The sequence below is a fragment of the Papio anubis genome, chromosome 2, assembly GCF_008728515.1.
Source record: "Papio anubis isolate 15944 chromosome 2, Panubis1.0, whole genome shotgun sequence".
Taxonomy (NCBI): domain Eukaryota; kingdom Metazoa; phylum Chordata; class Mammalia; order Primates; family Cercopithecidae; genus Papio; species Papio anubis.
Genome location: NC_044977.1, coordinates 82720096 through 82747821, shown reverse-complemented (window position 1 = coordinate 82747821; position 27726 = coordinate 82720096). Strand labels below are relative to the sequence as shown.

The 27726-nt window shown below is 42.1% G+C and overlaps 2 protein-coding genes and 1 non-coding gene across 4 annotated transcripts in view; 2 read left to right on the top strand and 1 right to left on the bottom strand.

Moving 5' to 3' along the window:
• DNAH12 (dynein axonemal heavy chain 12) overlaps positions 1-15095 on the bottom strand; it is a 255190-nt gene extending 240095 nt beyond the window's left edge. Inside the window, exons 1-4 of one of the 2 annotated variants that reach the window (XM_031663270.1) lie at positions 14470-15095; positions 12207-12415; positions 3024-3284; positions 1157-1359 (exon numbers count right to left, since the gene is read on the bottom strand). In XM_031663270.1, the coding sequence (XP_031519130.1) occupies positions 1157-1326 (170 nt within the window). In that variant the 5' untranslated portion in view covers positions 1327-1359; positions 3024-3284; positions 12207-12415; positions 14470-15095. The remainder of the gene's footprint in view (positions 1-1156; positions 1360-3023; positions 3285-12206; positions 12416-14469) is intronic. The other variant, XM_031663269.1, reaches the window with a different exon arrangement.
• Positions 7619-7726, top strand: LOC116273913. The gene has a single exon (XR_004182416.1). It is a non-coding gene; the product is annotated as a U6 spliceosomal RNA (small nuclear RNA).
• On the top strand, positions 15054-25570 carry PDE12 (phosphodiesterase 12). Its single transcript, XM_003894257.5, has 3 exons — positions 15054-16488; positions 18443-18521; positions 18696-25570. Exons 1-3 carry the CDS (start codon positions 15181-15183, stop codon positions 19136-19138), a joined length of 1830 nt encoding a protein of 609 aa, XP_003894306.2. The 5' UTR covers positions 15054-15180; the 3' UTR covers positions 19139-25570.
• Positions 25571-27726: the final 2156 nt, after the last annotated feature.

Genomic DNA, 27726 nt, shown 5'->3' with positions numbered 1-27726 from the left:
TTTTTTTTTTTTGGTAGAGATGAGGGTCTCACTACCTTGCTCAGACTCATCTCAAATTCCTGGGCTCAAGCAGTCCTCCCACTGTGGCCTCCCAAAATGCTGAGATTACAGACATGTAATCTTTTTTTTTTTTTTCTGTCTAAGGCTTGAATACGTAAGCATCCCCAATAGTACATGCACTGATATTAGTTTATATACCCTATAAATGTATATTTAAATATGAGTAAATTATTGCTGGACTAATACAAATGTAAAGTTAAAGAAGTTATGTGATTAATAGACCTGCTTAATTGTAAGGAAAGTAAAATTAGCAAAAATTAAAATTATTAAATTGGCAACGATACTTAGCTGCAAAAAATGTTTTTAAATGAGGCCAACCAAGAAAGGAAAGAGAATGTAGAAAGGGAAACAGAAATCCACCAGAGAGAAAATTCTCATTTTATAGTTTAAGTGTTGGCTTGGAATTTTGTAAATGAAATCCATGTATTTTTATTTATCCCTAGAAACCAGCAGAATCAGGTGTCTCAGAAATTCTCAGTAACTAATTGAACTGAACCAACCTCATCACAGCCTTTGGCAGCAGGTACCTAAATTATCTTTAATTTCCACTAAATTGGGGGTTGGGGGTGAGTAAGATGTTGAACTATGTTTCCTTTTGTAGCAAAAAAAATTTCAAATATAAGTAGTTTCAAGATATTTTATTAACTCTTTGTTCAAATTGTAGAGGTTCAGTTATTTGATTTTACTTTCAGGGATCAGTATGGTTATAATACATTGAGAGGAGGAATAGTGTGGTGCTTAAAGAATGTGAACTTTAGAACCAGACCAACCAGGTCCAAATCCCAGCTGTGCAACCTTAGGCAAGTTACTTAAATTCTCTATACCTCAGTTTACTCATGTAAAAAATGGAGCTAACAATAGTACCTACCTTATAGGACTGTTGTAAGAAGTATAGGCGATAAGAACAATGTCTGTCGGTGTACAGTGTATAATATTTGCTACCATTACAATTACTTTTCAATTGTTTTTCTAATTAACTTGAAAATAGTATTTTACCCATGAACAACCTCCATAGTTAAAACTTTTTATGAGAATATGAACACTAATCATTTTACTTGAATTCCAAGCAAGAATTATCTACTAATATGCTACTTACACTAACTGATTAATTTTCTGCTGTTGCTCCTTGGATCTTCTGTATTTTAGCAGCTTACTTTGTGTTGGTGTATCAACGCCTATGTTTTCTGGGAGATGGACAATGGGGGATAACTTCAAGTTCAGAGCTTCCTTTTCTGCTGCAATGGCAGCTTTGTTTGCATCTGACATCTTGATCTCCCAAAAATTAAAATACTCTGTACTCTGAGGAGAAAAAGTTCACAAAGCCATTATTATGTCAGCAAGCCTCGATATATTCATAACATATCTAACATATCAATACCAAAAATAAAATTCTAGACACTTTTGGATCTTCCTCCCAAGTATGGTATTAGTCTACAGAATGACAGTTGAGGTAAGTTGGCAGGGATTCCTGTTAGAACTCTACAACCCACTTATGAAGCAATGAGCCAGTCACTTCCCCTTTAGGGCTTGTTTCCTAATGGATGAAATTAAGGAATTGAATTAGATGCTCTGTAAATATCCCTACAGCTCTAACATTCTGGGTTGAAAATTTTCCCTAGATGCAAACCACCACCACCACCACCACCACCACCACAAATCCAGTTGTTAAGGGATGATCCCCTTCCCAGTAAAAGCTGATATTTAACATCATTAATGGTTTGTGTTTTTTTGTTGTTGTTGTTTTGTTTTTATTTTGAGACAGAGTCTTGCTCTGTCGCCCAGGCTGGTGTGCAATGGCGTGATCTTGGCTCACTGTAACCTCCACCTCTCAGGTTCAAGTAGTTCTCCTGCTTCAGCCTCCCGAGTAGCTGGGACTACAGGCGCACAACCACGCCCATCTACTTTTTCGTATTTTTAGTAGAGACAGGGTTTCACCTTGTTGGCCAGGCTGGTCTCGAACTCCTGACCTTAGATGATCTGCCCGCCTCGGCCTCCCAAAGTGCTGGGATTACAGGCTTGAGCCACTGCGCCCAGCCAATTATTAATGTTCTTTTTTTTTTTTTTTTTTTTTTGAGACGGAGTCTTGCTCTGTCGCCCAGGCTGGAGCGCAGTGACCAGATCTCGGCTCACTGCAAGCTCCGCCTCCCGGGTTCCCGCCATTCTCCTGCCTCAGCCTCCCGAGTAGCTGGGACTACAGGCGCTCGCCACCTCGCCCGGCTAGTTTTTTTGTATTTTTTTAGTAGAGACGGGGTTTCACCGTGTTAGCCAGGATGGTCTCGATCTCCTGACCTCGTGATCCGCCCGTCTCGGCCTCCCAAAGTGCTGGGATTACAGGCTTGAGCCACCGCGCCCGGTCAATTATTAATGTTCTTAAACATCAATATGATATCTTAGTCTTGCTGCCTTCCAAGAAAGTGATGCTATGATCAAGCAAAAAATAGGCATACTTAATGCACGGCAAATCTAAAAATGTCATGTAAATGCTCAAAAATTTTACTGTGGGCCAGGCGCGGTGGCTGACGCCTGTAATCCCAGCACTTTGGGAGGCCGAGGCGGGCAGACCACCTGAGGTCGGGAGTTCGAGCCAGCCTGGCCAACATGGTGAAACCCCATCTCTACTAAAAATACAAAAATTAGCCGGGCGTGGTGGCGGGCGCCTGTAATCCCAGCTACTCCAGCGGCTGAGTCACAAGAATCGCTTGAACCTGTGAGGCGGAGGTTGCAGTGAGCCGAGATCCCGCCACCGCACTCCAGCCTGGGCGACAGAGCGAGACTCCGTCTCAAAAAAAAAAAAAAAAAAAAAAAAAAAAAAAAAAAAAAAATTGTACTGTGATAACAACTAAATTTGTCATGAATACCTACAGGATTTGGAGATTCCTGCCTTTAGAAAGTGTTTAAGTTGGCACCCAAATCGCGATACCTGCCCTGGGAAGGAAAGGAAGAGAAAAGCAGAGAACAAGTACCTGATTGTTTCTCACTACTTCCCCGTTGCGCAGACGACAGGGAGAGAGAGAGACAGTCAGAGCCTCTCCTCAGGTGGAAGGAAGGGGGATAACGAGGGAGAAACGTCCGGAACGCCACCGGCTCTCGCAGCTGGAGAAGGGCAGTCGCTGACCCGGTGGAAACAACGCCGTCGCCATGGAAACTGTGGCGGCCCCAGCTGGAGGGCCTGGGTGAAGGTTGCCAGGAGAGGCAGTTGCTGAGCTGCGAGGGATTAGGATTACCTGTCACAACAATAATTCATTACTCAAATAAATGGGGCGTATTTTCTGTTTTATGTTTTTTTTTAACCTAACTGCCTTTCCTTGGAAGGGGACCAGGAAATCAGGATCTTCAAATTATGGAAAACTGCAAGACTGGAAATTTAGATCTGTTGGAAAACAGATTCATGGAAACACTCTCAGCAAGAGAATTAAGTCTTCAAGTGTCCCCTAGTGACATCCTAGGGGATTAGTTACAAATAAATATTGTAACTAATCAGCAATATAATTTATCTTGCTTCTAGATTTGCTATTTGTTAACACAGCACTTCCAGGAATTATTTGGCAAAACCAAACAAGTTAAGGTGTGTGCATTTAGTGAGTACCCTGGGAGAAAGATGTGCAATTTTGCTGTTTGAAGCTGCACAATGCATACTACATCTAACGATAATAGCCTACAAGAATACTATGTGCCAAAATTAAATTAGGGAAGTGAATAAATTCTACTGGTGTGTTAACAGCATATTCATTCAACAAATATTTCAGCACCTTCTATGTGTCAGTTGCTACGTAATTTTTTTTGTTTGTTTTAATGAGAGTACAGCCTACACTATTGTGTCTGGCACACAGGAGGTGCTCTAAAATGTCATTTAAGTGAGTGAATGAACAAGTAAAACTTCCTGGTAGTTTGTAAAAGCAAATTATCTTTCTGTAGAAAATAAAATACTTGTATAAATAATGTGCCTTTTTTTTTTTTTTCGAGACAGAATTTTGCTCTTGTTGCCTAGGCTGGAGTGCTTACCACAACCTCCACCTCCCAGATTCAAGCCCTCCTGAGTAGTTGGGATTACAGGCATGCACCACCAAAACCAGCTAATTTTTTTTTTTTTTTTTAGTAGAGACAGGGTTTCTCCATGTTGGTCAGGCTGGTCTTGAACTCCTAACCTCAGGTGATCCACCCACCTCGGCCTCCCAAAGTGTTGGGATTACAGGCGTGAGCCACTGCACCATGCCACCTTTTCTTTTTTAAACTTTAGTCCTATGACAGATTAGACAGGTTTTTTTAATGTCAATTTGTTAGGGTTATTTTTTAGAGACAGGGTCTCTCGCTCTGTTGCCCAGGCTGGAATGCTGCTGGAGTGCAGCGGCACCATCATGGTGAAAGGAGTCAGCTAGCTTTTGCCTTAGGTAGATAGCAAGGGAAGGGTCCTCACAGAACCCCCAGCCCATAGGTCAGTGCCTCATCCCCACTTAACATAAAAAGCAGCCTGGGAAAAAATTCAAGCTGCAGGCACCGATAAGAGAACTAGCACAGGGTGTTGTGACTGGAGATATGCCCACAGCTCCACAGATAGAAAAACCTCTGGCCCATTTGGACAAAAACTTGCACAGACCTCCTCCTCACTCACATAAAGGAACAAAGAAATGCCTTTGTCCATTGTATACTCAGTGGGCTCCTAGGAAAGAAAAAAAAAGTTTATTTTCCTTTTGTGGGCATGGACACAGTAGGCTCCAGTAGGTTCCGGTGGGCACTCTACTTTCCTTTATTTGGATTGTAAATCCGGCTTCCAGGAATCATCACTTCAGCTCCTGATTGGTCCCGGGCCAAGGTTCAGGGCCAAGCTTTCACTTCAGCTTCTGATAGGTCCTGGGCCAAGCCAAGCAGCATCTATGAATCATCATTTCAGCTCCTGATTAGTACCAGGCCAAGGCTCCAGGGTAGGGGGGTTGAGGGACAAAGCACATTCCTTCCCCTTCCCAGTCCATAAAACCCCTGGACCTCAGCCTCATAGGGAGCACCCCATTCAGGTCCCCCTCTCTGCTGGCAGACAGCTTTCTTTTTTCGCTTATTAAACGTTCGCTCTAAACTCAACTTTGGGTCTGCGCTCCTTAATCATCTTGGAGGTAGGACAAATAACTCCAGGTGTTATCTCAGACAATGAGAAACTGTTACATCTTGGTGCATTGCTGAGACTACAGCAATAGCTCACTGCATCCTTAAACTCCTGGGCCCAAGGGATCCTCCCACCTCAGCCTGAGTAGCTGGGACTACAGGCACACACCACGACATCGGCTAATTTTAAAAAATATTTTGTCGGGACAGTGTCTTACTATGTTACACAGGCTCATCTCAAACTCCTGGGCTCAAGCAATCCTCCTGCTTCAGCTTCCTAAAAGTGTTGGAATTATAGGCGTGAGCCACCATATCTGGCCTGAATGTCAATTTGGTTAGGCTAAACTAGGACTAAAGAGAAGGCAGCAATCTTGTGTACGATATACCCACCTTCTCCCAGTCATTAATCAAACACTAATCTAGGACTGCTGTGAGGAGATTGCAGCTCAATTCAAGTCCCTGGTCAATTCACATTGGTCTAAGGAGATTATCCTGGGTGAGCCTGACTCAATCAGTAGGAATCCTTTTAAAAAGATTTAGGCCTGGAAAAGTGGATCAACCCTGTAATCCCAGCACCTTAGGAGGCGGAGCCAGGCAGACTGCTTGAGGGAGTTTGAGATCAGCCTGGGCAACATGGTGTAACTCTGTCTCTATTTTTAAAAATTAAAAATTAAAAAAATAATAATAAAGAGATGGGCATGCCCTGAGTCAAACTCCAAACAGCAGCTGGGTCTACAACTGCTCTGCCCTACAGACCTTGGACTTGCTTAACCAGCCCCCTCCATTGCATAAGCCAATTCTTAGTAAAAAAAAAAAAAAAATATATATATATATACACACACACACACACACACACATATATATAGATGATATATATTATTCTTACTGGTTCTGCTTCCCACTTTGAACCCTGACTGACACAATGTACATCCTTTTTTTTTCACTTAAAAAAAATTTTTATTTTAGAGACAAAGTCTCACCATGTTGGCCAGGTTGGTCTTGAACTCCTGGCCTCAAGCAATCCTCCTGCCTTGGCCTCTAGATGTGCTAGAATTACAGGTGTGAGTCACCACGCCTGGTCGATGTACATCCTTTTTAATAGCCATGTTTCCAAAAGTGTGTTCTTTTACAAGAACAGAGTCCTCTTGAGCTTATACAAATAAATATATTGCCATAAAACAACAATACTCATGAATAGTTTCCTAATTCTGGAGATACCAGGTAGACATAAAGATACATATTTCAATTTTACTCAGAAAATATACCAAAAAGTTACCAAATTGCTATAAAACTACAGATAATGCAGAGAAAAAAAGTTTTCTTAACTCTGAAAGAAAATAATAATAAAAAGTCAGCAATGTTTCAAGCAAAAAAGTCATTAAAATCATTTCAGTCCTAATCAGTTCCACCCCATGTAATTAAGTTTTGTTCTACTTGATAAATTAGCAATTTTAAGTCTAGTTTTACCATTGGAGTTTCTAAAGTTCTTATTCAGTCCAATTGAATAATCAACAGAGGACTGTATTCCAGAGTATGTATCAGAGACTTTTTGTCCTTTTCATAAACCTCTTTGAAGACACAATGCTTTAGGATTATATTTGCTTGCAAAAATCATTTAGTAACATTAGAATAAAGCAATTTACTATGAACAACAAGATTTAGAATGGCTATGGTGAAAGACCTGGTAAGAGTTTACAACAATGATGTGATTGACAAGGAAATTTGTTTTTTTTCTGTAGTCTATAACAAGTTTACGTAGTAGCCATAATTATGACTGATAACATAAACAAAGACACATCAGATTTTTAGGAATCTCATATACTTTTAAAACACATATTAATAACATGTTCATATAAATGTAATGCAAAGGTTTCCCGTATAATTTACGTATCAAATAAATGTCTCTCTTAGGCTTCCAGGGGCCATTCTGGGATAACCTAAGGTTAGTTTGAGGCCGAAAATACTTAATTTAGAATTTGAAATTTGACTTTGGGAAGCCTGTCAAGTACGTCAAAGGATAAAAACACTCAATTAAAATAGAAAAGGCCAGGCTCAATGGCTCAAACTTGCAATCCCAGCACTTTGGAAGGCCGAGGTGGAAAGATCACTTGAGCCCTGGAGTTTGAGACCAGACTGGGCAACATCGGGGGACTCTGTCTCTATAGAATATTTTCAAAAACTTAGCCAAGCATTGGTGGTGTGCACTTGTGGGCCCAGCTACTTGGAAGACTGAGGTGGGAGGATCGCTTGAGCCTAGGAGATCGAGGCTGTGTGAGCCATGACTGTACCATTGCACTCCAGCCTGGGTGACAGAGTGAGACACTGTCTCAAAAACAAATTTTTTTTTAAATGAAAACAAACTAGGAAAGTTTTAAGACATTTGATCAAAAGAAGATCACAGGTTACTGTAAAGTAACAGTTATTCATTTAGCCAAAGACAGAATTTAAAAGATTTTACAAAGCAGTGCTCATTTCGGCAGCACAAAATACTAAAGCTGAAATGATACAGAAAAGATTACCATGGCACCTGCATAAGGATGACACACAAATTTGTGAAGCATTCCATAGTTTTTAAAAAAAATATTTTATAAAGCAAAATCCTTCATTTTTTGATAGAAGACTCAGTTTTCCAAATAATGAAAGATCTAACAAAGAGAGCAGGGCCAGATGCAGTGGCCTGTGCCCATAATCCCAGGTACTCAGGAGGCCGAGGTGGGAGGATCACTTGAGCTCAGGAGTTCAAGGTTGCAGTAAGCTATTATGGCAGCACCTGTGAATAGCCAATGAACTCCAGCCTGGGCAACAAAGTGAGACTATGTCTATAAAAAATGTTTTTAATTAAAAAATTTAATCAGGCCAGGTGCAGTGGGTCACACCTGTAATCCCAGCACCTCAGGAGGCCGAAGCAGGCAAATCACTTGAGGTCAGGAGTGCGAGACCAGCCTGGCCAACACAACCTGGTGAAACCCAGTCTCTACCAAAAAATACAAAAATTAGCCGGGCATAGTGGTGTGCACCTGTAGTCCCAGCTACTTGGGAGGCTGATGTGTGAGAATCGCTTGAACCCAGAAGATGGAGGTTGCAGTGAGCCAAGATCATACCACTGCACTCCAGCCTGGGCAACAGAGTAAGACCCCAAAAAATTTTTTTTAATTGTTTAAAGACAGCATGAGGTACACAATCTGTTTCTCTCTCTCTCTCTCTCTCTCTCCCCTTTCTTTTGCAGTTTACTCAAAAAGTAAACAAAATCTTTTAACTATATTTTATTTTATTTTTTGAGACAGGGTCTGGCTCTTTCACCCAGGCTGGAGTGCAATGGCGCAATCTCAGCTCACTGCAACTTCAGCCTCCCAGGCTCAAATCATCCTCCCACCTCAGCCTCCAGAGTAGCTAGGACTACAGGCATAAACCAGCATGGCCAGTTAATTTTTGTACTTTTGGTAGAGACAGGGTTTTGCCATGTTGCCCAGGCTGGTCTCTAACTTCTGGGCTTAAGCAATCCTTCTGCCTTGGCCTCCCAAAGTGCTAGGATTACAGGTGTGAGCCACCATGCCTGGCTTACTATCTTTTATTAATACTACCAGAAAATCATGTTCAAATGAAAGAACCAAATTTTACTTTTGTATCAATATATTACTAATACTAAAGCAAATCTCAATAAAACCATATGGCCAGGCATGGTGGTTTACGCCTATAATCCCAACACTCTGGGAGGCCAAGGTGGAAAGATCTCAAGGCCAGGAGTGCAAGACCAGCCTAGGCAACACAGCTAGCGAGACCCCATCTCTACAAAAAAATTTTTTTTAATTAGCCAGGCATGGTGGCACATACCTGTAGTCCTAACCACTTGGGAGACTGAGGCAAGAGGATTGCCTGAGCCCAGAAATTTGAGATTACAAACGAACTATGAATACACCACCACACTACAGCCTGGGTCACGGATGAGGACCCTGCCTCTAAAAAACAAAACAAAACAAAACAATGAATAAATAAATATTAATAATAAAACCTTATAAACAAATAGATCCAATCTCAGTCAGCTTTGACCACATAAGAAATCCATAAACCTTTTATAACCTCTTACAGTTTTTAAATTTTTTTCTCCAACTTTGTATATCCATTTATTTTTGTGTACATTTTTCCATACATTTTTATTTTTTGAGATAGAGTCTCACTCTGCCACCCAGGCTGGAGTGCAGTGGCACAATCTTGGCTCACTGCAACTTCTACCTCCCGGGTTCAAGCGATATTCCTGCCTCAGCTTCCCAAGTAGCTGGGACTACAGGCACGCACTACGACGGCCGGCTAATTTTTTTTTTTTTTTTTGTATTTTTAATAGAGATGGGGTTTCCCCATGTTAGCCAGGCTAGTCTCGAAGTCCTGACCTCAGGTGATCCACCCACCCTGGCCTCCCAAAGTGCCATACATTTATTCTAAAACAATCTTTAAATAACCTTTACTTAGCCAAAAGTTTTTCATTTTTTTTGTTATTGTTTCAGTGGCTAGAAACACATTTTTTTTTTTTTTTTTTTTTGCGGGGGGATGGAGTCTTGCTCTGTAGCCCAGGCTGCAGTGCAGTGGCGCCATCTCGGCTCACTACAAGCTCCACCTCCTGGGTTCACACCATTTTCCTGCCTCAGCCTCCCGAGCAGCTGGGACTACAGGCGCCCACCACCACGTCTGGCTAATTTCTTTTGTATTTTTAGTAGAGATGGGGTTTCACCGTGTTAGCCAGGATGGCCTCGATCTCCTGACCTCATGATCCACCCGCCTCAGTCTCCCAAAGTGCTGGGATTACAGGTGTGAGACACCACGCCCAGCCAAAACAAAACTTTTTTAACAAAAGCACATATACTCATGACTTAACTTTTCCTCACTAAAAAGATATGTTGCTTTTATTGTACTCTGTATACAAAAGGATTGATTGATTGATTGATTGATTGAGATGGAGTCTCGCTCTGTCGCCCAGGCTGGAGTGCAGTGGCGTGATCTCAGCTCACTGCAACCTCCAACTCCCGGGTTCACACCATTCTCCTGCCTCAGCCTCCCTAGTAGCTGGGACTACAGGTGCCCGCCACCACGCCTGGCTAATTTTTTGTATTTTTAGTAGAGATGGGGTTTCACCATGTTAGCCAGGATGGTCTCGATCTCCTGACCTCGTGATCCGCCTGCCTTGGCCTCCCAAAGTGCTGGGATTACAGGCATGAGCCACCACACCTGGCCACAAAATTATTTCTTACTTTTAGTAGTTTTAATTATATATATTAATTTGAACTTTAACTCTTAGTAACCCTAATTTCTAGTGAAAACCCAGGAAGTCAGTAATTTTGAATTGTTTTATATCAGTATTTACAGACAAGAGCCACTTAATAATTTCTAAAAAGATACATTTTCTCAATATGTTATTTATTAATGGATCCAAATACATTTAGCTTTCTATATCATACGAAACAAGACATCAAAAAAATGAAAAGAAAACAGAACTTCAGAATAAGTGGGAAAAATGAAAAAAAAGACGTCGAAGTATATAAACTTAAGCTTACGTTTAATAATTAATGTTTCAGTGTTTTCACTTACTTAGAAATAACTCAGACATTTTACTTTTTTTTTTTTTTAAGAGACAGGGTCTCGGGCTGGGCACAGTGGTTCACCCCTGTAATCCCAGCACTTTGGGAGGCTGAGGTGGGCATGTCACAAGGTCAAGAGATTGAGACCATCCTGGCTAACACGGTGAAACCCTGTCTCTACTAAAAAATACAAAAAATTAGCTGGGCATGGTGGCAGGTGCCTGTAATCCCAGCTACTCAGGAGGCTGAGGCAGGAGAATGGTGTGAACCCAGGAGGCGGAGCTTGCAGTGAGATGAGATCATGCCACTGCACTCCAGCCTGTGTGACAGAGCAAGACTCCGTCTCAAAAAAAAAAAAAGAGATGGGGGTCTCACTATGTTGTCCAGGGCTCAAATGATCCTCCCATTTCAGCCTCCCAAAGTGCTGGGATTAAAGGCATGAGCCATTGTGCTCAGCCAATACAATTTATAATTATCTATTACTTCATTTAATACAGCATGACTTTAAGATTTTAAATTACTGAAAAAGTTTTTGAAACCATGACAAGTTTATTTGTAGATGCTTATCACATTCACACTTATCTAATGTACTTGTTCTTAACTGTATTTCACTTGCTTATGGAAAGCAAAACTAGTCATTTATTTATTTATTTATTTATTTATTTTCATTAAGCCCCTTCCATTCTAGAAAGTTATTTATTTTGAAAAAACAAAGCCACCAGGTATAGTGTCTCACTGCTAATTTCAGCCCTTTGGGAGGCTGACGCAGATGGATCACTTGAGCCCAGGAATTTGAGACCAGCTTGGGCAACATAGTGGGATCCCCCATCTCTACAACAAATACAAAACAATTAGTTCAATGCAGTGACGTGTACCTAAAGTTGGAGACAAAGGAGTTCAAGGCTGCAGTGAACTATCATGTTGCCACTGCACTCCAGCCTGGGTGGCAGAGTGAGACTCTGTCTTAAAAAAAATAAAAAGTGGCTGAGTGCCGTGGCTCAGGCCTGTAATCCCAGCACTTTGGGAGGCAAAGGCGGGTGGATGACCTGAGGTGGGGAGTTTGAGGCCAGCCTGACCAACATGGAGAAACCCTGTTTCTACTAAAAATACATTAGCTGGGTGTGGTGGTGCATACCTGTAATCCCCGCTATTCAGGAGGCTGAGGCAGAAGAATCGCTTGAACCTGGGAGGCAGAGGTTTTCAGTGAGTCAAGATCATGCCATTACACTCTAGCCTGGGCAACAAGAGTGAAACTCCATCTCAAAAAATAAATAAATAAAATAAAGAGCAAAGAAAACACAAAACTAACCTAACCCTGCATCAGCCAGTCTCATCTTAACCAAGGTCTTTCAGATATTGGACACAGGTACTTTTCCCAATATCCCTTGCCCTTCTCCAACCCCAGTCATCCTGTTCCTGAGTATCCATGTGGCATCCAGGACAGCTATGAAGGGCAGAGCCCATCTATGTCCTGGATTTACATACCAGGTATAGAGCCCAGTACAGAGGATAAAGCTGTGAAGATGATGGTGGAGGTTCCAACCCCTCCCAACATGACAAGGATGCAGAGTTGCGCCAAGGAGGACAGGGCAATACTGCACTCAGCTTTACACGCAGCTGGTGGTCCAGGTGATACAGACACACGTTTCCAGGCTTCACCATGGCCACCTGTCTACATCTCAGAATCCAGAGGCCTAAAGCCAAAGACAAAAGCTCATATCAAAATGTGCGCAAGGTTTCAGGGGAGCCCAGCAGCCAGTCCTCATAGTTTTAACTTATACACAAATCAAGCCAAGTATTAAAAATATCATGGAACCAATAGTTTTATGACTTTAAAATATCTAGCAAAGAAAGCATAAATCTGTCTGACCAATTGATGCAGGCAAAATGTCTAAATTAAATTCTGAGGATATATATATATATTTTTTTTTCCAAGACAGGGTCTCACTCTGTCTTCGAGGCTGGAGGGCAGTGGCACAATCTCAGCTCACTGCAACCTCTGCCTCTCGGGTTCAAAAGATTGTCCTGCCTCGGCCTCCTGAGTAGCTGGGATTACAGGTGCCCGCCACTGCGCCTGGCTAATTTTTGTATTTTTAGTAGAGACAGGGTTTCACCATGTTTAGTAGAGATGGTGAAACCCTGTCTAACTTTTGCATTTTTAGTAGAGACGGCATATCACCATATTTAGTAGAGATAGTGAAACTCTATCTCTACTAAAAATACAAAACTTAGCCAGGCATGGCAGTGCACACCTGTAATCTCAACTACTTGGGAGGCTGAGGCATGAGAATCACTTGAACCCGGGAGGTGGAGGCTGCAGTGAGCCAAGATCACACCACTGCACTCCAGCCTGGGTGCCAGAGTGAGGCTCCATCTCAAAAATAAAGAAAAATTTAAAAAATTTATATGGTGGCCAATGACAATTACAGTATCAAACACCTTTTTTTCCTGCAATTAAAACCAAATGTTTTTAGCTTTTCCCCTTTCAAGAAAATGAAAATTAAAGCTTTTCTATAATTGCAAGCAAAACAACTCTAATGGCCCTCTTAGAAGAAATCCAGAACTTCATACTATGGCTTAGAATGCACTACACAATCTGGTGGATGCATATCTTTCTTATCTGCTACTCTCCCCTGGTCTCACCGTACTCATCACACTGGACCTTTCTGGTCTACAGGTAAAGCAATTCATTTGTTCTTCAAGGCCTTTTTCTTTTTTTTCTTGTTGCCCAGGCTGGAGTGCAATGGCGCGATCTCAACTCACTACAACCTCCGCCTCCCAGGTTCAAGCGATTCTCCTGCCTCAGCCTCCCTAGTAGCTGGGATTACAGGTGTGTGCCACTACGCCCAGCTAATTTTTTGTACTTTTAGTAGAGACGGGGGGGGGTTCACTATGTTGGCCAGGCTGGTCTCGAACTCCTGACCTTAGGCAATCCACCCGCCTCAGCCTCCCAAAGTGCTGGGATTACAGACATGAGCCACTGCGCCCGGCTTCTTCAAGACCTTTGAAAGAAATAGCAATGAAGTGCACGATTCCTTAGGCCAGGGGAGGCGGTTTTCACTTGTTATCCCAGAGTTTTGGGAGGGTAAGGCGGGGGGCTTGCTTGAGGCCAGGAGTTCGAGACCAGCCCAGGCAACATGGTGAAGCTCTTCTCTACTAAAATACAAAAATTAGCTGGGCATGGTGGTGTGTGCCTTGGGAGTCCCAGTTACTTGGGAGGCTGAGGCACAAGAATCGCTTGAACTCTGGGAGCCGAAGTTGCAGTGAGCCAAGATTGCACAGCTGCACTCTAGCTTGGGCGAAAAAGCAAGACCCTACCTAAAAAATAAAAAAATAAACAGATAAACAACTATTTCTTAATATAAGTATGCCCCATTATTATTCCTTATCTGAAATTCGAATTTAACTGAGATTCTGTAATTTTATTTGTTAAATGTAGTCACTCTAAATAGAGTTTTCCCATCTCTTTACTAACTAAAAATAAACATTGGGTGGCTCTTGCCTATTTGTACTTGGGAGGGTGAGGAGGGAGGATCACAGGAGCCCTGGAGTTCGAGGGGGCAGTGAGCTACAAGGCCACTGCATTCCAGCTTGGGCGTCAAAGTGACAACCCGTCTCTAATAAAAAATAACAAACAGGCTTCCGCAGTTTGTCAGTACTATTTGTTTCTGCCAATTAATAGTTGGGTGACCCTGAACAGGTAATATCTCGGGACTCCGCATTTGTAAAGCGATGGATACAGACCTACCTCGTAAGAACTATGAGGCTTAAATAAGATAGAGTGTGTAGCGTTTCTCTTATAGCCTGCGCTCACTAAATGGAGTTATTGTATATCGTTCGTTATTAACTACCACAAAGGCTCTGCTCAGTGCGTAGGCGCTGGCTCAGCCTGGGGTGAACCCGCCACGCCACCGAAACCAGCGATCAGAGTCGGCAAAGCTGTGGAGATGAAATAGGCAACACCTTCCACACTGCGAGTAAAGCTCGCAATCCAGGTGGAGGCTTCCACGTCCTAGCGCAGTCCAGCCTGGTGCGCAGGGAGGAGAGTTCGCCAGCCACGCACGATTCCAACACAGGTGCCCACCTCCTCTAGCGAAGCGGAACACGTGACACCGCCCCATCCACTTCCGGCTTGGAGGGCATGCCCTACCGTCACCAGCATGCACTTTCGACAAAACCGTGGAATCTAGTATTTTCCTCTGATACCTTTATATTTTCTTCACTTCCCTATAATTCTGACCTATCTTGTAGATAAAAATTAATCTTCAGACAATTAGAAACATGAGTGCCCACGCGTCTGGCGAAAGTGCGAGGCGGAAGCACTTCATTCTCTCTCTTCGCTAGCCGGAAGTCGCGAGGTCTGAATGAGTCAAAGCCGGCGGCCTCTGCTCCTCAGCTCCACCTGACAGTAGGCCGCTGATCGGCCGCGGGTCTCGTCGACCGCTAGGCCACCAGGTTCATGTGGAGGCTCCCAGGCGCCCGCGCCGCGCTTCGGGTGATCCGGACGGCGCTGGAGAAGCTGAGCCCGGCTGAAGCGCAGAGCCAGACAGCGGCGGGAGCGATGGAGCGCGCTGTAGTGCGCTGTGTACCCTCGGAACCCAAGCTGAGCCTGTCATTCGCTTTGGCTGATGGCAGCCACAAGAACATGCAGCGCGACCAGAGCGAGCCGCTGGGTCGAGTCCTCAGCCGCATCGCTACCAATGCCCTAAAGGGTCACGCTAAGGCGGCCGCCGCCAAGAAGAGCAGGAAGAGCCGGCCAAATGCGAGCGGCGGTGCGGCCTGTTCAGGGCCGGGGCCTGAGCCGGCTGTGGCCTGCGAGCCCGTGGTAAAGCTGTACTACCGGGAAGAGGCAGTGGCTGAGGACGTGCTCAACGTGGATGCCTGGCAAGACGGCGCGGTGCTGCAGATCGGCGATGTTAAGTACAAGGTGGAGCGCAACCCGCCCGCCTTCACCGAACTGCAGTTGCCGCGCTACATCATGGCCGGGTTCCCTGTGTGCCCCAAACTCAGCCTTGAATTTGGGGATCCCGCCAGCTCCCTTTTCCGCTGGTATAAGGAAGCCAAGCCCGGAGCGGCGGAGCCCGAGGTCGGTGTCCCGTCGTCATTGTCTTCCTCCTCACCTTCTTCTTCTTGGACTGAGACTGAGGTGGAGGAGCGTGTCTACACCCCGTCCAATGCCGACATCGGGCTAAGGCTCAAGCTTCATTGCACCCCAGGCGATGGGCAGCGCTTTGGGCCCAGCCGGGAGTTGGAAAGTGTGTGTGTGGTAGAGGCTGGTCCTGGCACCTGCACTTTTGACCACCGGCATCTCTACACGAAGAAGGTGACGGAGGACGCTCTCATCCGCACTGTCTCTTACAACATCCTGGCAGACACGTATGCGCAGACTGAGTTCTCGCGAACGGTCCTGTACCCATACTGTGCCCCGTACGCCCTGGAGCTCGACTACCGCCAGAACCTTATCCAGAAGGAACTTACCGGCTACAACGCCGATGTCATCTGTTTGCAGGAGGTTGACCGCGCAGTGTTTTCTGACAGCTTGGTACCCGCCCTAGAGGCCTTTGGGCTCGAGGGGGTGTTTCGAATCAAGCAGCACGAAGGCCTGGCCACTTTCTACCGAAAGTCTAAATTCAGCCTTCTTAGCCAGCATGACATTTCATTCTACGAAGCCCTCGAATCCGACCCACTTCACAAAGAACTGCTGGAGAAACTAGTTTTGTACCCATCAGCGCAGGAGAAGGTGCTCCAGAGATCTTCTGTTCTTCAGGTAAAGTAGCTCCGCCCATCTCTTCACATACTGTCCCACTTTTAGGGGCCAGGAAGGCGAGGAATGAGGTGGGGGTTAAAACTGCGACGAAAGTATCCAGATACTGTTGAAAGGTGTGTTTGCCCTGGTATCTTTAGCACAAAGTTTACTCTTCATTCATTCAGCAGATATTTTTTGAACACCTCTCGTGTGCTTGCCACACTGCAGGTTGCCTTGAACAAGACAAGCAGGGACTTTTACAGTGCTTACAATCTAGCGAGAGGGACACATGCTAAATGCAAGAACAATAGTAGCTAATGTTTTTTTACTACTTGCCAAGCACTGTTCTGGCACATTTTAAAGTACTTAAAATTTAAGAGCGTGGTGTGTTTTGAAGTGCTCCATAAATATAAACTAGTTTTTAAATCATAGGCTCATTGAATTTTCACAGTAATTCACCTGTTCCCGTTTTATAGATGTCATTTGTGTGTTAAAGTTTTTAAGTAATTGATTTTGTTCATAGCAAGAAGAGCATCTACCATTTTTTGAGCACCTAAGGTGTTTCATGCACCATATAAGATCATTTAATTGACTCCACACAACAGTCCATGAGGTGGATGGTATTGTCAGTGATTACCAGTACGGAAGTGGCTAGAGCCGGGCGCGGTGGCTCAAGCCTGTAATCCCAGCACTTTGGGAGGCCGAGACGGGCGGATCACGAGGTCAGGAAATCGAGACCATCCTGGCTAACACGGTGAAACCCCGTCTCTACTAAAAAATACAAAAAACTAGCCGGGCGAGGTGGCGAGCGCCTATAGTCCCAGCTACTCGGGAGGCTGAGGCAGGAGAATGGCGGGAACCCGGGAGGCGGAGCCTGCAGTGAGCTGAGATCTGGCCACTGCACTCCAGCCTGGGAGACAGAGCGAGACTCCGTCGCAAAAAAAAAAAAAAAAAAAAAAGAAAGTGGCTAGAAAAGCATCTTTCTGCAGGTCACATTGCTATAAATGGTAAAATGAGTATTCAAACGCAGGTCTGCCTGACTCCAAAGCCTGTGCTTACGCTTGAAAACACTGTCTCCAGTCAAAGTGTTGTCATGTAAAATGTATTGTTTATATTACTAGCTTTATATATTGGACTATTATTATTATTATTACTATTTTGAGACAGAGTTTTTGTCACCTAGGCTGGAGTACGGTGGCGCGATCTCGGCTCACTGCAACTTCTCCCTCCCGGGTTCAAGCGATTCTCCTGCCTCAGCCTCCCGGGTAGCTGGGACTACAGGGGCCTGCCACCACGCCCGGCTAATTTTTTTTTATAGAGACGGGGTTTGGGGTTTCACCATGGTAGCCAGGATGGTCTCGATCTCCTGACCTCGTGATCCGCCCGCCTCAGCCTCCCAAAGTGCTGGGATTACAGGCGTGAGCCACCGCCCCCGGCCTATATTGGACTATTATTAAAACATGTTACACTGAACCTAGTCATGTAGATCCTGAAACTTAAATAACAAGTAGGATTTCATGATTGCAGTCCTAGTTAATCACGGGAAGGAGATGGAAGAAAACGTTAGTTCGCCATATAGTCTTAGATAAAAACAGGTGGGGCGTGGTGGCTTATGCCTGTAATCTCAGCACTTTGGGAGGCCAAGGCAGGCGGATCATGAGGTCAGGAGATCGAGATCATCCTGGCTAACACGGTGAAACCCCGTCTCTACTAAAAAAAAAAAATACAAAAAACTAGCCGGGCGAGGCGGCAGGCGCCTGCAGTCCCAGCTACTCGGGAGGCTGAGGCAGGGGAATCGCTTGAACCCGGAAGGCGAAGGTTGCAGTGAGCCGAGATCACACCACTGCACTCCAGCCTGGTTGACAGAGTGAGACTCCATCTTAAAAAAAAAAACAAAAAACCAACCAAACGAACAAAAACATTCAGGAGATTTGCAAATGCCAACTGAACTCTTGGCACTTTCCGTTTATTTTAGGTTTCAGTTCTTCAGTCTACAAAGGACTCTTCTAAAAGGATATGTGTTGCTAATACCCATCTTTACTGGCATCCTAAAGGTAGGTTTTATTTGGTATCACAAGTGACTTAAACGCGCGTAAGGTTGTTTAAAGCTGTTTTACACAAATATATATCTTGAATGTCACCCAGAAATTGTAATTTGTGTAGTTTTTCCTTTTTAACTTAAAGACAACTTTAAAAAATACTTACATTAATGTTTTTTATATTCATAGGTGGGTATATTCGCCTCATTCAAATGGCAGTAGCCTTGGCTCACATTAGACATGTTTCATGTGATCTGTATCCTGGCATACCAGTTATATTTTGTGGGGACTTTAATAGTACACCATCAACAGGAATGTATCATTTTGTCATCAATGGCAGCATTCCAGAGGATCATGAAGACTGGGCTTCCAATGGGGAGGAGGAAAGATGCAACATGTCTCTTACGCATTTCTTCAAGCTGAAAAGTGCCTGTGGTGAACCTGCTTACACAAATTATGTTGGTGGCTTTCATGGATGTCTAGATTACATTTTCATTGACTTAAATGCTTTAGAGGTTGAACAGGTGATTCCATTACCTAGTCATGAAGAAGTTACCACCCACCAGGCCTTACCTAGTGTTTCCCATCCCTCTGATCACATAGCACTTGTATGTGATTTAAAATGGAAATAGATGTGTGTTTAATGGAATTGAAGTCTGAAAAGGAAGTAGTTATTTTAGCAGAAAATTTAATATGAATCAAAGCTTATATGTAACCGTCAAAGAGGAATGGTAAAATGTTCAACCCTCCTAGTTATGTTCCCGATGTCTTCATTAATGAAACTGTTGATAATGTTTGCATCATACAGCTTCTCTTTCCTCGTTTTCCTCTACACTTGGAGGAGAAACAAATATATTTATTACTAGCAAGATAGAAAATTATATTATTTTTCTCCAATTTAAGACTCTCAGAAAAAGAAGATTGAATTATCGTGGTTTTTTGTTTGTTTTTTTTTTGGTTTTTGTTTTTTTTTTTGAGACAGAGTTTTGCTCTTGTTGTCCAGATTGGAGTGCAATGGCGTGATCTCAGCTCACTGCAACCTCCGCCCCCTGGGTTCAAGCGATTCTCCTGCCTCAGCCGCCCAAGTAGCTGGGATTACAGGCATGCGCCAACACGTCTGGCTAATTTTTGTATTTTTAGTAGAGATGGGGTTTCGCCACGTTGGCCAGGCTGGTCTCGAACTCCTGACCTCAGGTGATCCACCCGTCCCGGCCTCCCAAAGTGTTGGGATTACAGGCGTGAGCCACCGAGCCTGGCCCTTGTGTACATTTTTATAAGAGAATTTTTTTAGCTAGTAGTTCAGAATTTTTAAAGTACCATTTGAATGATCTTAATTTTTCTTTCATGACAACACATTCCAAAATGAATCATGCTTATGTACTAAGAGGGAAAATGTATGTAAGTTAAGGGTGAGAGACTTAAGTTACAGGTGACCTTAGAGACCTAAGGTGGAGAGACTTGACACATGGAAGGAGTAACATTAGGGTCTACCTCTACCTCAATTTAGTTAGTGATTTACTACAATTTCAGAGCTTTAACAAAAGATAAAAATAAATCGTCACCAATTGTTATTGCTTCTCATCTTTCATTTCTCAATGAACAAGTAAGGTATTTTCATTCTTATTTTTAGGATTTTAGTTTTTAGTGTATGGAACAAATGAACACAGTTTATATTCTAATTCTTACTGCAGCTCATTTTAATTTTTAGGATGCAAGCACAATTTAGTATTCAAAGTCAGTAGCAACATATTCAACTTGATCCTATTGTCTTTAGTTATTCTTGCCCATGAAAAATATTCATAAATGAACAGGGTATTTGACCATATGATATTAGAAAATACAGCACAATATATTCATTTATGAGAAACTACCTACTGATATGGGCTTGAAATTTTGGGTGAATCATTGAGCATTTCTACGCTAGAAGTAATTTCAAAATTGTTGGTTTTTATAAACAAGAAAAAGGGTGAGTAGTGGGACTTTTAAGCATCTCTGAAATAAAAAAAACTATTCTTTTTATAGACAAGCATTATAGTTTGAGTTACAGACAACAGTGTGTATATATGTAATATATATATAGTAAAAGGAAATTTAAATATGAAGCCAAACTTTTTAAAATTAGAAACTACAAATGGTTATACTGATTAGTGTCTAGCCTAGAGTGGTAACCAGGCTTTACTAATCCAATTATCAAACACATTATTTATAATGCATTAGCTGTATTAGCTGTTGCTTTTTTGATGTTCAGGATAACTATGTTATCTCATTTCTGCATTTAATTAATAGCTCGAGTATTAAAAGACCACCCCTTCAAGAAAAGCTTTGATTTTCCCCAGTCATGAAAGCCCTTGTTTCAAATTCTTTAATCTCTGAACCCAGTATCATAAAATTTTCCTCTTTTGATAATATCTGTACTTTCATATTCTGCTCACTATCAAATGTATTGTTAACTCTTAGTAAGTTTGAAAATGACGGGGTTTTATCTGCACTTGACATTGAACCTTGAAGTACTTTAAGTACTCCAAGGGAAAAATTAAAGTGGAAGTTTCTTGGGATCTTGTTTAGAAAAAACTATAAATAAAAAATTGATGCTACCAAATTGTGCCTTCCTAAATAACATTTTTGATAGCATTTTAACAGCAGTTTACAAATATGTAAATAATAGATTAAAACCAAAACTTGATTCTCTTGTGAATTTTTTTTTCATTTTAAAAATACATTTTTGGTCTGCTTTCAAACAAAGATGTTGATAGAACCCTTAGAGTGACTTGGGAGAAAACAAAGTGTGACATCAAAAAGTTGAGATACATTTTGAAAGAAAAAATTCAAACATGCCCATGAAAAAAGCATACAGGTTCCACATTAGCACTGGCTAGATTAAACTGTAGTCAGAAAACTCAGCACTTAACAGACATTCCATGTCCTATATCCTTAATTTTGATATTTTCTGACTAAACAATATACTCAGTTTGTATACAGGCATTTCAGATTATTAGGACATGGAATGTTATTGTGAAGTGCCATACACTCTGATCAAATCTCCAATATACAGATAGGTTAAAATGATTGGAGTCCAAAGGTAGAGAACACTAAGAAAATGTATAAATAGCATACACATTTCTTTGTACTCATGAGTTAGAAGGCAGTGTTATTCAGAAATATCTGTTTAAAGCACCTGTGTGATTGCATTTTTCTATTACATTTGGATTTTTTAGTACATTTAATTTTAAGAAAACATGGGAAATCTAGTGACTTTCTATGGTAAACCACATTTTATAATGTCACAAGTTCTTGCTATAGGAATTAACATTCTAAAATTTTATATTGATTATAAAAGAGTATTTCAGAACATATTATTCTGTTAAAATGAACTCTTACACAGTTGCCGCTACAGCACATGTGTCTGCCAATAATCATAATTCATTAGTGAACAATCGTTTCTGGCTGTATGTTCTTTTTGAAATTTTGAATGCTAAAATCAGTTGTTTCAAAATTTCAAGAATTTCACTGAGTGGTGACTTTTCTGAGTACTAAGCTATGATCTCATCAGAATGTGCTAGTTTCAGTCTGGAGATAGATTTCTGAGGAGCCTAACACAAGGGAGAGAAGGTCCAAAGAACGCTACTGTGGAAAGTTCTTACGGTAGAAATTGGCATCTTTTGTATGTCATTCTCCAGCCGTGAAATAAAGGCAGAGGGTTCCCTGCAAACTAGTTTGGTTGGGATAAATCCAATATTTATATATAATGAAAAATAAAAGTTTGCATTATTAGTTTATCACAAGACCCATGTGACACCTCAGAAAATATTCTCAGCATAATTTTTTTAAGAAATAGAGTCTTACTGTTACCCAGGCTGGAGTGCAGGGGTGCAGTCATAACTTACTACAGCCTCAAACTCTTGGGCTCAAGTGATCCTCCTGCCTCAGCCTCCCAAGTAGTTGAAATTACAAGCCCAACCTTTCATACCTGAAAACTAATTTTCTTTCTTTCTTTTTTTTTTTTAAAATGATACTTTAAGTTCTAGGGTACATGTGCCCAATGTGCAGGATTATTACATAGGTATACATGTGCCATGTTGGTTTGCTGCACATATTAACTCGTCATTTACATTAGGTATTTCTCCTAATGCTATCCCTCCCCCTGCCCTGAAAATGAATTTTCTAAACACCAATAAAAACTATTTCAATGTTTTGAGAATTTTAATAATTTGCTTTAATATAGTATGGGAAGGCAACACTGTATAGAGGGACAGGCATAGTGGCTCATGACTGTAATCCCAACATTTTGGGAGGCTGAGGCAGGAGGATGACTTGAGCTGAGGAGTTCAAGACAAGCCTTGACAACATTGTGAGACCCTATATCTGCAAAAAATAAAGTTAGCCAGGCGTGGTGGTACATGCCTGTAGTCCCAGCTGTTCAGGAGGCTGAGGCCAGAGGATCACTTGAGCCCATGAGGTCAAGCCTGCAGTGAGCTATGATCAAGGTGCCACTGCACTCCAACCTGGGTGACAGAGCAAGACCCTGTCTCCAAAAAACCACTCTAGATTTCATTTTGTAGGGGGTAGGGAGGACAATTTTTAACAGCTCTAACTGACATGGGTAATATATAAGTTCTGTGTTCTCACTTTATGCAAAAGTACTTTTTTAAATGTTGAAAATACTAGAGCTGTATTAACTTGATTTTTTTTTTCTTAGCACTAACTTCAAAATAACCATACAGTACTGCTTGTAATTTTTGTATTTTTAGTAGAGACAGGGTTTCACAATATTGGCCAGGCTGGTCTTGAACTCCTAACCTCAGGTGATCTGCCTGCCTCAGCCTCTCAAAGTGCTGGGATTACAGGCATGAGCCAGAGTACCCGGTCTAAATTTTAATTTTATATATAAATGGCAAAATAATCTTAAACGTACTAAATCTGTTCACTTATCTGCTATGCTAGCAAACTCCGGGTTGTCAAAAATACATGTTCATATTGTCAGTGTTAGATTTTTATTCATAATTTAAAATTTCCTTCCAAAATTTCACAGAAAACTGAATTATTCATCTCCATCTTCTGTCCAATTTATGTATTGATTGTATGTCAAAGCATTTATGTAACAGTCCATTTTGCCCAGTAATTCACTTTAATGATGTTATCATGAAGTGTTGACGTACTTTTTTTTTTTAGTGTATTGAAGTATTCCTAGGTTGCATTTGTGCTAGTTTCATACCATTTGTGTTCCTTATATATTGAGGATGGTTCAGTAGGGGAATTGGATAGGCTTTATTTAGTTGGCTTTCTTATACTGGATAATATAAACATTTTTTTTTTCTTTTCTTTTTTGAGACAGGGTCTGGCTTTGTCACCCAGGCTGGAGGGCAGTGGTGCCATCACGGATCACCGCAACCTCCACCTCCTGGCCTTATGCAATCCTCCCACCATGGCCTCCCCAAATAGCTGGGACTACAGGTACGCACCACAACACCTGGCTAATTTTTGTATATTTTGCAGACAAAAAAAAAAAAAAAATGGTTTCACCATGTTGCCCAGGCTGGTCTTGAACTTCTGAGTTCAAGCAATCCACCCACCTCGGCCTCCCAAAGTGCTGATATTACAGACGTGAGCCACCCCACCCAGTCAGCACATATATATATATATTTTTTAATAAGACAGAGTCTTATTAAAGCCTGTTGCCCAGGCTGGAGCACAGTGGCATGATCATAGCTCACTGCAGCGTCAAACTCCAGGGCTTAAGTGATCCTCCCACCTCAGCCTCCTGAATAACTGGGACTACAGGTGCATGCCACCATGCCTGGCTAATTTTTTAAATTGTTTGTAGAGATGGGAGTCTCTCTATGTTGCCCAGACTGGTCTTAAACTCCTGGGCTCAAATGACTCTCCTGCTTCAGCCTCCCAAAGTACTGGGACTATAGGTGTGAGCCACCACACTTAGCCCTTTTCTAAAATAATTAAAAACAAATTTTTTCTCCAGAAAAGAACATATTTAGCAATTTTTAAAAACATGGGCACATAGTAGATGTATATATTTATGTGGGACATATTTCTTTTGATAGAGTAAATTGAGTATCCATCACATCAAGCATTTATTTGTGTTACAAACATTCCAATTGTACTCCCTCAGTTATTCTAAGATGTGATATACACACTTTTAAAAGGATTTATTGTGCCGGGTGTGGTGGCTCACGCCTGTAATCCCAGCACTCTGAGAGGCTGAAGTGGGTGGATCACGAGGTCAGATCAAGACCATCCTGGCCAACATGGTGAAACTCCATCTCTACTAAAAATACAAAAATTAGCTGGGCATGGTGGTGCGCACCTGTAGTCCCAGCTACTTGGGGAGGCTGAGGCAGGAGAATCGCTTGCAGAGGTTGCAGTGAGCCAAGATTGTGCCACTGCACTCCAGCCTGGCAACAAAGCAGGACTCTGTCTCAAAAAAATAAAATACAATAAAATAATAAAAGGATTTATTGCATATAATTCTTATATCCCCTGTGGAATAGTTTGGAAAAATGGTACATCCAAAGATAAAATCAGTTAGAAATAAACAGTGGCCTTCCTCAGAAAAGCTGGGTTAAGTATAATGTTTTGGGTATCTTAAACCAAGAAAGGGTATTTCTGTCCAAGCTGTAGAATTTTTAATAATTCTATTATAAATAATGGAATCAGGCCAGCGCAGTGGCTCATGTCACATAATCCCATTCTCCTTAAGAGCTTTTTGTCACTGCATATCAACTCAGTTGACAAGGACTGGCCCCCAAAAGAAGCTGCATACTCACTTGGCAGTCACTCCCTATTCCCCCTAGCTCCTGGCAGCAACTTAAGCTGTTTCTGTGGATTTGCCTATTCTGGATATTTCACATAAATTGAATCATATAATTTATGTAGTCTTTTGTGACTGGCCTCTTACGTAGGATGTTTTTAAGGTTCAGGAGTTTGTTTTTATGATGAATGTTCCATCTTATGGGCATACCACATTTGTCCATTCATTAGTTGACAGACATTTGAATTGCTTCCACTTCCTGGCTTCTATGAATAATGCTGCCATAAACATTTGTTTACAAGTTTTTGAGTGAATATGTGTTTTTGTTTCTCTTGGGCACACAGAAGGAGTGGAATTGTTGGGTCCTATGATAACCTTTTGAGGAACTGCCAAACTATTACTGAAAGCAGTTGCACTATTTTGCATTCCCATCAGCAATATGAGGGTTCCAATTTCCCTCCATTCTCATCAACACTTTATAAATCTTTTTGATTATAGGCATCCTAGTGTCAAGTGGCATCTTACTGTGGTTTTGATTTGCATTTCCATGATGGTTAATGATGTTAAGCATCTTTTCCTGTGCTCGTTGGCCATCTATATATCTCTCTGGAGAAATGTCTTTTGAAATACTTTGCCCACTTTAAAATGTTATTTGTTGTTTAGCCACCCCTCCTTAAAAAATACATAATAATCCATCATCCCTTGCCTTTTCAGGGCCATCCAGGAGGCAAATCTTTCTTAGTCTGTGCTTCATACATCCCTTTAGTTCCCAGCCTAAAAAAAAAAACACACTGTGACCAAAATCTGGTGAGTTCCCAGAAAGCAGGGGTAAGCTGTCCAACACCAAGTACTTACATGCCCAATAAAATTGAAAATGTGGCCGGGCACAGTGGTTCATGCCTGTAATCCTAGCACTTTGGGAGGCCAAGGCGGGCAGATCACTTGAGGTCAGGAGTTTGAAACGAGCCTGGCCACATGGTGAACCCCCATCTCTACTAAAAATACAAAAACATTAGCTGGCTGTGGTGGTACACGCCTGTAGTCCCAGCTAATCCGGAGACTGAGGCAGGAGAATCACTTGAACCCAGGAGGCAGAGGTTGCAGTGAGCTGAGATCGTGCCACTGCACTCCAGCCTGGGTGACAGAGCACGACTCCGTGTCAAAAAAAAAAAAAAATGAAAACATATCATTTGAACAATATAGAAAAATGACTGACAAGGTCAGGAAGGAACCTAACTCCGCTGCCCTCTAACACATGAAGCCATACTGGCAGGGATCCAATAGTACAGCTACCTTAATTTTTCTTTGCCTGTGTCTAGATAAGCACTTTTGCTATTCATTTCTCACAATCTTATTAGAATTTAACAGTTTAAGATAAAGGGATAGTCCTCTAAAAGTAGCATAGTAAGAAACAGCAGCAGCCAAGCAGCCTTCCAATAATGGCCCATGAATGCAAGGTCACATGTATATATTAGTAGAAATATATTTTCCCTGTTGGATCCTCAGGTAATGAACTTACAGACTATTGTTAGTCAATCTAGTTTTCATACTAATTCTACCAAAGCTGATAACCAATATTTACATTATTGAAACATCCAGAAGTACAAGCTACCAGAAGGTACAAGCACTTGTTTTCTCTCCAGTTTTTCTCCATTGAAAAGCACTTGGCTGGATGTGGTGGCTCACACCTGTAATCCCACCTGAGGTCAGGAGTTCAAGATTAGCCTGGCCAACATGGTGAAACCCCGTCTCTACTAAAAATACCAAAAATTAGCCGGACATGGTGGTATGTACCTGTAATCCCAGCTACCCAGGAGGCTGAAGCAGGAGAATCACATGAACCCGGGAGGCGGAGGTTGCAGTGAGCCGAGATCACACCATTGCACTCCAGCCTGGGTGATAGAGTGAGACTCCATCTCAAAAAAAAAAAAAAAGTAAAGCACTTATTTTCAATAACAAGTTAGGAGTCACTTTCAAACCTCCATGACAAAGAACCAGGTATTTCACGTTTAATTACATTTGGGCAAGGCAGAGTGGCTCATACCTGTAATCCCAGCACTTTGGGAGGCCTAGGTGGGTAGATCGCTTGAACTCCGGAGTTGAAGACTAGCCTAAGCAACATGGCAAAAGCCTATCTCTACAAAAAATACAAAAATTCACCAGACATGATGGCATGTACCTGTAGTCCCAGCTATGCGGGAGGCTGAGGTGGGAGGATCACTTGAGCCTGGGAGGTTGAAGCTGCAGTGAGCTGTGATCATGCCACTGCACTCCAGCCTGGGTGACAGAGCAAGACCCTGTCTCAAAAAAAAAAAAGGTTGGTCCTAGTAAGTGACCTGAAAGTAATTACTACTACATGACAGATAATTTTGTACACTCAAGTAAACTGAAGTATCTGAATGAGACACCAATACTCTCCACAGATACACTTCACTTTTTTTTTTTTTAAATAAATAG